Below are 12099 nucleotides of genomic sequence, written 5' to 3' on the forward strand. Positions count from 1 at the left end.
TGCTTTGTTAAAAAAAACCATTGGCAAAGTGTTTTTGTTTTGACGTAGGGTAAAAAACCCAAAATGGTTCTTACATATTACAATTAGATTGGCGCATTTAAGTCGAACGTCCCAATTCATTAAAAATCAATGTTTAGTTGTGAATACATAGATAGTTTTTAATCATAATTGAGTTCAACGATTTTGAAGTTTTGATGAGCTCAAGAAGTTTGATAAGTTTTTAATGAGTTTGAGTTTAAGAGAGCTGCCTACCCTCCCTGTCCGATGAAAGAAATCTACGCCGTTGCAGTAACAAAAATTCAAGCTCGCAAATTGTTTGCAGGCTCTCGCTAGCCCCAAAGATTACTACAGAGTGAACTTTGTGAAGCTTTACAGGAAATAAAAGAAAATTCTCTGACTATTCCTTAGCTACGCTTGTCCCTCTGTGATTGCTCAGATACATGTTAAACTTCTTTACATTGTGCTGAATGCGTACATCGAGAACAGCCCTGCTCCAAACAACCACTTACCAAAGAATGGACACCTGGAAGATTTGGAGCAATGTTTCCTCGCCATGAGCAATGCAACCAAGGATAGGGAAAGTATATTGTGTTACTCTATGACAGAACGAGAGCCCTCTCTTTGCCCTCCTTTGTTACTTTTTATTCTTCCTTCTCTTTGTTTTCCTCTATTTGCTTCTAACCTTCTCCTTCCCTACAGAGTACAGTGTAATCACATAACATAATGCCCCTTATTACCAAACGATCATAGTTTGAATTAGAATAACGATGAATGTGAAATTTTAGTTTAGAAATTGGGATCAAGCGATGCTGTGAACGGACATCAAGCAGCAGGTCTGTGGAGCCTTTACATTTTCTTTTTTTTTTGGGGAGTGATCCATGGTTGTGTCTCCAAGACGTCCTGGCTCAGCTATCACTGATAACTTTGAGCTGTTGTTAGCTGGAAACTTTGGATTCTTAGTTCTTACCCAAAATGATTAGAATATACTCCTACATTTTGTTTAAATAGAGATACAAAAAATAAATAACCCTATTCTCTATGATCATCCCCCTTTTGGAGAGCTGGATTATCAAGCCCCATGTAACTTTAAAATTAACTGAAACATGTAAATGACTCCCTTTTCAATTTTTTGTGTACTACAGGCAAATTGCATGTGTATAAGTTCTTATTCAACACAGCTCTTATTGCTTGTTATGAACCTATTTTCTTACATGAAAGTAAATTCAATCTTAATGGAGTACAAAATGATTAACCTCCCCATCCCCATTACATCTCTTATGCGACATAAGCCTGCATCAAATTATCTACTAAGTATAAATCTCCAAACCAGGTAGCTAATTTTGTTGTTGATGAAGTAGCCAGTGAGCTATTGTAAACAGAATTTGGATTTTGCTTTTTGAGTAAATGAGTTTTTTGTTTCTCATTGGACATAATTTGGTCAGTGCTAAATCCATCATTGCAGAAGAGTACAACTTAATTACAATAAGAAAACGTTTGAACATGGCATCAAAACAAAATAGAAGCAAAGTTTGACCATATTACATCCACAAGAATACTTGTGCTATTCTCATATGCAGCAGAGTTGTATGATGATATAGTTTATTGTTTCAAAATACATCAACCATTTCAAGGTTTTAAAGTTACAATACACAATTTCTTGAAAAATTGAATTCACATTGAGTAAGTTATTGCATTTGGACCATATTTATATTGTAAGAAAAACTTCAAGAATGTCAAGACTAAACAAAAATCACTCAAAATACCAGCATATGATATTTCAATGATGAAACTACCTTCTCGCTAAAATACAAATATTGATTGCAAAAGTAGAAACGATATGAAGCAAACAGGTGAAAAATTATGCTTATATTTCATATAGACAATCATCTCTGAGACAAATATTCTAAAATACGCATTAGGAAAAGGTTTGTTTGTGTAAATTAATCATCATTCTTGCCATGTTTCAATATTTGAGTGAATCTGACATAATCCAGCAGGCCTGTTTTAGTATCGATTGGTGCACCACGAAGAATTTCGTCAACGTCTTCTTCCGAGACTCTATCGCCCATCGTCATCATTGCTTCACGAAATCTTTCTACGCGTATCTTTCCGTCTCCATCTTCATCGAACGCTGCAAAGGCGTTCTTGATAACATCTTCAGGATCTGTGCCATTCATTTGTTCACCAAACATTGTCAGCAACATCGTGAAGTTAATAGGTCCAGGCGAAAGTTTTATCATGCTTTCAAGGTATTCGTCAGTAGGATCTTTTCCAAGGGAAGCCAACATGTCGTGTAAATCGTCTTTGTCAATGAAACCATCATGATTTTGATCGATCATATTGAAGGCTTCTTTGAATTCTTGGATTTGGTTTTGATCAAACATAGCAAAGACGTTTGACGTAGCACGTCTTGCTCTCTTCTGAGTTCCCTTTTTTGTTCTTTTACTAGCCATTATCACAGAAACTTTGGGAAAAATATCAAACCGACAACGTTGTGCTTTCTTCTATAACTTCGAATTGTTTTCCTTGTGTGTGACGTCTAAGGTACAAATACCGCACCCACTTCCGTTCTTGGCTTATTAATATTAAAATATTCAATATTTTATTATCTGAGTCTGACCTGACTCAATTGGACTCAATGGTCTGACCATGGGATGGCCTGGTCTGACTCTGACCTGACTTTCTGTCTAGTGTTCTGTGTTCATGACTTTCTTGTAGGAGTGAATTCCCATTTACCAATTTAGTCATTGCTAAATATTTGTTCAACGAAATTTTTTATATTATTTATTTGTGTTTTCCTAATAACAAATACATTACTGTGATCACTGCATTCAGAACAAATAACACCAGAATTTAAAACATTTTTAATCGTATTAAACGAAACAGCGGATGTCACGATTTCACAGTAAAATGATTTGGTTCATCAATTAATTGCAGCTTTTTGATAGTCTACTAGAAATTGTCTCTTTCATGATTTATCACAGTTAAGATTTCTCAGTAAAAAATACAATATTTATTCTCATCTTCAATTTCCTCGATGAACATTTCGATGATCAAGAAATCTGATGATTCACTGATTTCATAGGGTGGTATGATGAAGTATGAAGACCAGACGAAGACAGTTAAACTGTAAATGTTAGACTTTGTGTTGGGTGATTTCTAACAGTTTCTAATTCTATTGAAATTATAAAATCATAACCTTTATAAAATACGAGATGAGAGATACTGCTTAGCATATTCAATAAAAGTATATTTTGCACGCATTTCAATTCAGTTATATACACATATCGGGATTTTTTCAACCAGAAATATTTCAACGAACACAAACAATACTCTTTTCTTAAAAACAAGCTATTAAAAAGAAGAACAATTTGCAAACGTAACTGTGTGTGGCGGTTAAAATAAATTGAAGTAGCTCAATTTTAAATTCAAAATACCAAATACAACAATAAGAAAATTTAAATGTTTCAACTTCTTTACATGGAATACAATTCTTTTACTCTGTAACATCAAAAGCAGATTGCAAACAAAGACAATGAGTCGGAGCATTAGTGAAAATACTTCCAACATAAATAAATGTGCCCCACGATTTATGACTCAAAGCTTTACAACAACCAAGATCGATGACACGAAATCCAAGTTGATTATACCTTTCATCAGTTTCAAAAAACGTTGAGTTCGAATATGGGCCAAAATACTAGGAAGAAATTTTCAAAATTTTTAGCCATAGAAAGTGCATACCTCACTACACTCAAGAAAAAAGTTTGACCTGATTTAAACTTACTCTTCACTGAATTAAGAGGAAATAAAACTTTTGATAACTGAAAGTGTACAAGACACGAAATTTTATCACACAGCTTTTATGACAACAAATGCTACCAAGAATAGTTTTCAGATTGCCATGACTTAATGATTTAAAATGACTTAAAATAACAAAGATATTTAACTTTCTTAATTATAGAAAACAACAGTTTAAAAGAAAAGATGAACACGCACAAAATTGCCAAAGTTAGATATTTTATGTCGATGAAAGCTACTATTTCCTGAAGGTTATCATGCACCTTTTATAAAATCAATTCTAGGCATTTTAGCCACCATCAAACATGGTGCAGTTTTCGAAGTAAAGTGCGTAGATCTATTGATTCTGGAAAAACCTAGGACGCATTATTTTAAGTGGGGAAGCATAAAAAAAGAAGAGAAAATGTTAAACTGAAAGAATCCGAAGAAAACTATGTATTAGGAAATGACTGTGAACGACAATCAGCATTTCCCAATGAATATGGTTAAAGAACACAAAAACGTTTGATAAAAAAAAGACTCGAGGCTAAAAAGAAAGAAATCCTTATATGGATAGAAACGATTTTGACAGAAACGAAAATCACGTTACGTATTCATTGTTCATTTATACATAAAACAAGTCATGTAATAATGATGCTTATTGATTGTATTAGAATAATACATTAAATGACGGCCATGTGTTTCTCATGTTATGACTTAATTCAATTGAAGTTTGTAGATCGTTTACGGGGAAAAAAACAGAACTTTTAACTGCGTAAGTATGACTTACAGCGTTGCCAGATGATGGATCAATAAAATCTGCCCAATAACCTTGACTTTTCAGCAGTTCACAAATGTCCGTTGCAGACTCTATAAACTGTGTTATTAAGACTATGTTAGTAAAACAGCGATAGACGATAAGTAGCAAACGAAAGACAATTTTGTGGTGAGGAGTAGGGGAAGGTGTTTATAGCCTGTATAAAGTACGATTAGGAGAGGGAGTTGAGTATAGCCCCCACAGATTGGGATTATGAGAGGAAAGGTGTGTATCCATAGTGTGTGTGTGGGGGGTGGTATTGTGTAAAGCGTGGGATTAGGGGAGGGGAGTTGGGTATAGCCCCCACAGATTGGGATTATGAGAGGAAAGGTGTGTATCTAAAGTGTGTGTGTGGGGGGTATTGTGTAAAGCGTGGGATTAGGGGAGGGGAGTTGCGTATAGCCCCCACAGATTGAGATTATGAGAAGAAAGGTGTGTATCCATAGTGTGTGTGTGTGTGGTATTGTGTAAAGCGTGGGATTAGTGGAGGGGAGTTGTATATAACCTACATCTCCCATAAAACCACACCCAATTTCATGAATATATTATAGTTTGCTCTGTTTATAAAAATGAAAGCAATTCTTAGCCTGTGTTTGTTTTTTCGTCTGGTGAAGTTCTTTCATACAGGGATATTGCAATTTAACAATTCATAATCATTTACGCACACTTTTCAAAAGCTCTTCTCTCTCCTGGTCTACATCTTGAGACCAAACAGTCATGTCATTTAAAGTATGTTGACAAATGCATATTATCGTCAGTTCATCCGCATCAAGTTTTTTGTCAGGGAACAAATCAGCAAAACTCCGTTGAAGCGATGGTGTACATTTTTGAACGGAACATTCAACTTTTCCCTATAAAAGCATTTTGTAATGAAAAATGTAGATTTGAATACAGGGATCTTTAATTGAATGTTTCAGCAACTTTTTTACCAAAAAATCATCAAAGTTTATTTTCGTAAAATCCATCAAATTGACCGAACCATTCAGTTATATCAGGAAGCTTTAAACACAATGATATTTATGCATTTTCCTTCACCAAACAGTCCGCGTTTTCACATACATTCGCTTGTTTGCATTCTTTTTAATAATATTTTTTAATTTGTTTTCGTGTTTAAGAATGTGACAAAAGAACTATAGGTTACGCAGCGTTATGAAAAAAACATTTTATACAAATAGAGAAATCTAAAAACGTCACAGTCCATAAATGGAACATACATAGAGCGGTGAAGTGTGAAGAATGTAGACAGAAATACAGATATAAGCACTCCAAACATGTCTACCTCAACAGTATAAAGACACTGGTTTTGACGGAAAGCAATAAGGTAAACGATTCTAAAAATGTTTCCTTCTTCAAGAAAATTTTTCTATAAAATTTCGGTTTGTCTCGTAAAAGTTGCAGCACGAAGCGAATTTTCATTTTTACCCAACAACATATACCTTATCGTTCTCAAATAGCTCTTTTGATATATTCTCGTTAGTTACGTTTGCTTTCTTCTTTTCATCACGATGGAAGGTGTGCAAGAATTGAACAAGAGCCTGATGTTTGCTCATATCATTTGTCTCAACATCCAAAAACAAGGACGCCAAACTTTGTTGATTTTCTGGTCTTTGAAATCGCTCATTTTGCATACTCACGTCAATGTTCATGTTTCCAGGCAGTGGGAATTTTGGATCTTTAGAAGCAAATGGTCCAAGATCTAACAGAAAAAAGTACATTTAACACGTCATAAACATACACATAACATATCATCAAAACTGGTTTATGTTGAAATTCTTTTAGACCGATAAAATGAGCCAATTAATAAAGTCCTTTAATTTCATGTAAGATTATTTAAAAATTACAAAAGAATACATGCTAAAAGCAATAAATATGAGGAGCAAACTATATGAAAGGTGATAACATTTGTTGTCTTTGTTGATTACAAATTTTGTAAAGAGTCTACTTGAAATGTAGCTAAATTGTGTTTTAAATCATTCAAATCATTTACGTGGAATGTTGAAAAACCAATAAAAATAGATATAGATTTTACCTTGATCAGTCATAAATGTGGGTGACTGGTTTAAATTACTCGCAGTTGTAAGCCTTGCCATACTGGGTTTAGTCAAATGATTAACTACAGCTCTCATTGTTGAAAAATAACCAACTGCTTTGGATTTATTCAAAATCTAAAAAAACAAATAAATGTTTTTTTCTCTTACAGTTAATATCAAAACTCAATTTTTTGCATTTCAATGGCTTGACGAGCAAAAGATTCAAATTGTTTTCTTATTTTACAAATGCAATGGACAGAATCATCTAGCTAGGAAAAAATTGCATGACCATCTTAAAAGACATATAAACAAGGATAGCAATGTTTTTTGTCAAATCTTGTCGGCCTAACTTAAAATACAACAATTTTAATCAAATGTCTAAGTGCACATGCATTTTGTAAAAATCCTAGATGCTCAAATTTTGCCACAAGCTACAGAGTTCCTTGCACATTCAAGATCAACAGAGGGTTGAATTTCAGTTTTTCTAGTCCAAATGTTGATTAAATTTTACATGGAAGCTCATAAAATAATAAAAATTTGTCACGAAATTGTTCTTTTAATGAATTCTTTACACAGTAGTCAAAATTGTTAAGGCAACATTGAAACACCAGGATTGAAAAGATCAATGTGTGTAATCTGTTCCAACACAAGATACACTAGATGTAAAATGCTGAGCTAATGGTCAAGAATGCCTTACTATGACATTACATCAGCAGTTGTATTCTTTAACAAATTGCATCTATAGACCATTACAAACAAACGAAGCATACAAAGTGAGAAAATTTATTGTTAATTTTCATTGCACGATTTTACTACTGTATTAATACTGTCAGCATTTTACTGTAGCAAAAGTTGTAAATAATTACGGTAATCAAACAAAAAAACTCGATAAACCAGCATTATATCACATATACTAGCTGATTGCTTTCTTGGAAGTTGCTAACAACAAACCCAATCATTTAAAAACAAAGCAAAGCGAAAAAAATATATCTCACATTAGCCGCCATTTTTGGCTTCTTTTTTTTTCTTATTCAAAACAACGAATCACGGATAAAGGAGCTTCTTCAGTTGCATTCATATATCCATATTCAACACATTGAAGCGCCATCTCACTGATTCATTTTTCTAGTGCATTCATTCATGTGGCGATTTCAACAGGAGATTCATCGTCTTTGATCAATGTCTTTGATCTTCAATTTCCTTATTTGTCATCCTTCAAAATCCAAATTTCATTGCGGAATATTCCGAGTATTTTGATAGACATGCAAAGACGAAAATATAACACAAGCGAAAGTCGAATTACTCAAAATTTTGTTTTTATATTACTTAAATTTTGTAATGAAGTTGCGTTAGCTGATTTTGATTTCTTTTACATCTTACAATGACAATTTAAATTTCAAATTTTGAAGCAAAATGAGTAAACAACGAAAACGATCAGGAAAATTGCCTCCTACGAATGGAATTGGAAAGAAGTTGAAAAGGACAGAAAATGCGAAAGAAAAGTTGACGAAAAACATGAAGTTTTCAATTTTTCACGTCCTGCTATATTTGGTGTAATTATTTTATGTGTGACGTGCATTATCGTTATGTTGAATAATAACCTATATTCTCACAGAGTAACACTTTTCACTTCCTCCAGCTCCAAAGAAGGAAAAGATAATAGCATAAAATCGAGAAGCAACCAAGGTATGAGTTCATGGTAATTTTTGTCTTATCTTTGAAGGTTTAACTTTAACTGTTATTGCTTGCACTCTTTTTGCTTTGTAACATGAAACTTTTTATGCACCATCAACATCTTCTGACCACTCATTTTACTCCTTCTGGGCATCTTTTACTCCTTCTGGGTATCTTTTACTCCTTCAGTGCACCTTTTACTCCTCCAGTACTCATTTTACTGCTTCTTGGCACCTTTTACTTCTTCACTACTCATTTTACTCCTTCTGTGCATCTTTTACTCCTTCAGGTCACCTTTAACTCCTTCAGTGCACCTTTTACTCCTTCTGGGCACCTTTACTCCTTCTGGGCACCTGTTACTCCTTCCAGTGCCTTTACTCTTCAGTACTCCTTTTCCCTTGCATCTTTTATCCTTCAGGTCACCTTTTACTCCTTCAGTGCACCTTTTACTCTTTCAGAGCACCTTTTACTCTTTCAGTGCACCTTTACTTTTCAGAGCACCTTTTATCCTTTAGTGCTTACCTTTTTCTCTTCAGTGCACCTTTTCTCCTTCCTTTTATCTTCAGTGTCTTTATTTCTTCAGTGCACCTTTTATCTTTTTTTCTTTTCCCTTTTATCTTCACCCTTTTACTCTTCTTTTTCTCTTTCAGTACCTTTACTTTTCTGTGTTCCTTTTACTCCTTTTTTTTCTTCAGTGCTTTTACCTTCTTCCCACTTTTTCCTTCTGTGCCTTTTTTCCTTCAGTGCCTTTTACTCTTCATGCACCTTATTCTTCTGTGCCTTTTACTTCTTCAGTGCTCCTTCATTCTCTTCTGTGCACCTTTCTCCTTCAGTGCACCTTTTACTCCTTCAGTACACCTTTTATTCCTTCTGTGCACTTTTTACTCCTTCAGTACACCTTTTACTTTTTCTGTGCTCCTTTTACTCCCTCAATTTATTTTCTATTCCAATGCAGACATATATACTCTATTTTATATTTCATCGTTAGCTTCACATGCCATTCTTCAACAATTTTCAGATACCACATTTGAGGACTTCAAGCCTCAAACTTTGAACAAGTTGGATGTCAAGTCAGGTGTTGTTTCAGATGTAATGTTTACAGCTAAGATGCTGCAGTCAAAACTCAAAAGAACTGCAGTTCAAGCATTTGTCTTAGAGGATTTCTTAAGTGCTTTTGAATGTGATGCATTGGCTAGAGCACATGATAATCATGTTATGCAAACCTCACAACTGAATCCATTACTTTGTTTTGACTCATTAAATACATTCAAGCTGAACCTTAAAGAACTTGGTATGACATTTGAAGTAAGTGATAAAGATTTTCTGGAAGGAACAACTTGTGTAAATGAAAGCTTATCCTTATTAATAAGAAATCATGGATTAAAATGGAGTATGAGTACGTCATTCTATCCTGGGGAAAGTAAATTCTCCCTGACATTACAAGAAAGAATAAAGTATGCTACTGGTTTATCAATAGAAAATGGTGGCAAGTTTCAAATAACATCATATCCAAAGAATGTTGGTATGTGCATATGTGTTTGTAAAATATATTGTTCTTACATAGTTTAATCTAGCAATTAACTTATTTACTAGGGTAAAAAATAATATGACCTGCTAGAGTCTGATGCAACAGCCAATGATTCATTGTATTGTAAGTGTCTACATAGTTCTTACTTTGTGTTGTTTCATGATTATGTAGTTTTTCAATTTTTGTTAATTTTACTTGTGACAAGAGTCAAGTGCTGGAGTCGACAGTCAGATTATGTTCCTTGATGATGACAAGTAAACAATCACAATTAACAAAAAGAATGAACTTCTTTTGCAATAAAACTGACAGGGGGACTACCCTGGGTATCAAAATAGAGATATGTTCCAGAAACAATTAATTCAGAATACTATGGTTACGTAGAGAAGAGATTTGCTCTTCTGCCACCACCATAGTAAAATTATGATTAAACTCAATGATAATATTTAATCCCTTTTGTTTGTCAGAAGTTAAAGTAACATGCATACAAACTTTTCAAGTCAACTTTTCGTGTTATTGATCAGCTTGAGTTGGTCCATTAACTTTATTCCATGAGAAGTATGGTGTACAAAATTATAGGGTTCTGAATCAACAACTTTCTATGTAAGTCTAACATAGTTTCAATGTTGTATTAGGTTACAAAAACCACACGGATTGTACTGTGGGTGGTGATACGAGGGATCGTTATGCAACGATATTGGTCTATTTGAAAAACGTTGCTAAAGGAGGAGAAACAAAATTTCCTCAACTGGGATTGAGTGTTAAACCAAAAAAAGGACTTGCTCTTGTGTGGAACAGCATGAGTGAGAATGGCCGTTGTGACCCCACCTCCATTCATAACGCTGCCCAAGTTATTCAAGGGCGTAAATATATTATGCAAAGATGGTATTATTATCACAACTTTCCAAGTCTTGGAAAACGAATGCCCGAGCCGTCACTTCCTAAAAGAAAATCTAACCAACCAAGAGTTTCGTGTGATGAGTACGAATTCGGTAGTTGCCGTTGGTATGATGAGTGGAACTTTGACCACATAAAGGAATATGTTAGAAATAAACACAGATACAGTTGATTTTATAGCATTTGTGGACATTCCGCTTTTAAGGATATTTTATCAATCTGTGACTGAAATTGCAATGAAATGTAGTATTAAAATAACACTTTCTATTTCTATGTTACGGTAGTGCGGGCCCTTCATGTGGGGATCCCCAACAAACATCTTTAATACGTAATACAAAAATAAGTATTTTCAATTATACATGTGACTTCATCAGAAATTCTATCTAAATTTTTTACAAGTAAAATGGAATATATAATATGGGTTTTTCTTTAAAATTGAAAGGGAACATTACTGTCCCTTTCATTGTTTATTCATTTCAACGAATCGACGTATGTTTAATTGAGCACAATGTACAAGTAAAGTAATTATTACTTGTTTTAAAAGTAGCAGTAGAAATAAACTAAACACTTTAAAACCAAATAAAACGGCAATGCTTTTAAAAACATTTTATAACCTAATTGGAATAGTTCCATCGAATCTCGCTTATTTATACATGATTTTGTAATTTAATAATTTCATGTTTAAATTGCCGAAAAATTCATGCATTTCTCCTCAAGCACTTTCTTGTCCAAAGAGTTAGTACGTTTGCCGACAAAACTTAAAACTTTAATTTTTTATTGGAGGAGGTGGGGCTCCAACTACAGAGTAAAAATAAAAATAATTTCGTTATTTCAACCTTAGTTGGACTTCCTTTCTTTATTTTAGCAACAAGCGTTAAACCAACAATTTTCGTAACACGGAATGTGCTTAAGTTCATAGACTATTGCATATTTCCTAGCAATGTCTGGTTGTAATCTTGACAATTGTTACACCAAATTTTAATATATTTTGACAAAGATTGTGCGTGTTTTTTGAAATTTTATAGCAGTTACTACATTGATCTGAAAGACCCGTTAGGAAAATTTTTGTTTGGAAGATTTTCTATCTTTGAACACGGCTAAGGTGATCTTGACTTGGATTTCAAAGGAGATGCTTCCTAACATGACAACGTCAATCATAACGAAATAACTGACTACAACAAACTAAAATCTGTAGTAAAACAACATAAAATATAATACCCTCTACAACCACCCCAATGTACCTCGAAGAATGAACGAATAAAAAGTATTATTTTAACTATTCGCTGTATTGTATAGAAGTGCCAGTCCAACAGTTAATCAATAAGCAAATACATAATTAGCAACAACACTTTCCTTTAAGGTTACTAATGAAATTTTAT

The 12099-nt window shown here is 33.7% G+C and overlaps 3 protein-coding genes across 4 annotated transcripts; 1 reads left to right on the forward strand and 2 right to left on the reverse strand.

Annotated features, from left to right (window-relative positions):
- Positions 1-1582: 1582 nt before the first annotated feature.
- Positions 1583-2538, reverse strand: LOC124439907 (myosin regulatory light chain 12A-like). The gene has a single exon (XM_046990195.1). It carries the CDS (start codon positions 2451-2453, stop codon positions 1941-1943), a length of 513 nt encoding a protein of 170 aa, XP_046846151.1. The 5' UTR covers positions 2454-2538; the 3' UTR covers positions 1583-1940.
- A 691-nt stretch (positions 2539-3229) lies between these two features.
- LOC124439906 (cobalamin trafficking protein CblD-like) lies at positions 3230-7903 on the reverse strand. Of its 2 annotated transcripts, none has more exons than XM_046990194.1 (6): positions 7620-7903; positions 6624-6759; positions 6229-6290; positions 5260-5445; positions 4568-4654; positions 3230-3697 (listed from the first exon to the last, which is right to left on the reverse strand). In XM_046990194.1, exons 1-6 carry the CDS (start codon positions 7629-7631, stop codon positions 3497-3499), a joined length of 684 nt encoding a protein of 227 aa, XP_046846150.1. In that variant the 5' UTR covers positions 7632-7903; the 3' UTR covers positions 3230-3496. The 2 variants fall into 2 exon arrangements, with proteins under 2 accessions (XP_046846150.1, XP_046846149.1); XM_046990193.1 differs by having other exon boundaries at positions 6031-6290.
- Positions 7904-7973: 70 nt separating this feature from the next.
- Positions 7974-11316, forward strand: LOC124439905 (prolyl 4-hydroxylase 2-like). Its single transcript, XM_046990192.1, has 3 exons — positions 7974-8310; positions 9317-9820; positions 10459-11316. The coding sequence occupies exons 1-3, from the start codon at positions 8211-8213 to the stop codon at positions 10890-10892; spliced, it is 1038 nt and encodes a 345-aa protein (XP_046846148.1). The 5' UTR covers positions 7974-8210; the 3' UTR covers positions 10893-11316.
- Positions 11317-12099: the final 783 nt, after the last annotated feature.

This window comes from Xenia sp. Carnegie-2017, unplaced genomic scaffold (genome assembly GCF_021976095.1).
Source record: "Xenia sp. Carnegie-2017 unplaced genomic scaffold, XeniaSp_v1 HiC_scaffold_2, whole genome shotgun sequence".
Lineage (NCBI taxonomy): Eukaryota > Metazoa > Cnidaria > Anthozoa > Malacalcyonacea > Xeniidae > Xenia > Xenia sp. Carnegie-2017.

Coding starts and splice junctions, on each gene's coding strand:
- LOC124439907 (XM_046990195.1), bottom strand. CDS start 2,453: ATGGCTAGTAAAAGAACAAAAAAGGGAACTCAGAAGAGAGCAAGACGT.
- LOC124439906 (XM_046990193.1), bottom strand. Junction 6,291..6,623: donor CACATTTATGACTGATCAAG/GTAAAATCTATA, acceptor TTTTTCTGTTAG/ATCTTGGACCATTTGCTTCT. Junction 5,446..6,030: donor AGCTATTTGAGAACGATAAG/GTATATGTTGTT, acceptor ATGCTTTTATAG/GGAAAAGTTGAATGTTCCGT.
- LOC124439905 (XM_046990192.1), top strand. CDS start 8,211: ATGTTGAATAATAACCTATATTCTCACAGAGTAACACTTTTCACTTCC. Junction 8,311..9,316: donor AAAATCGAGAAGCAACCAAG/GTATGAGTTCAT, acceptor AACAATTTTCAG/ATACCACATTTGAGGACTTC. Junction 9,821..10,458: donor ATCATATCCAAAGAATGTTG/GTATGTGCATAT, acceptor ATGTTGTATTAG/GTTACAAAAACCACACGGAT.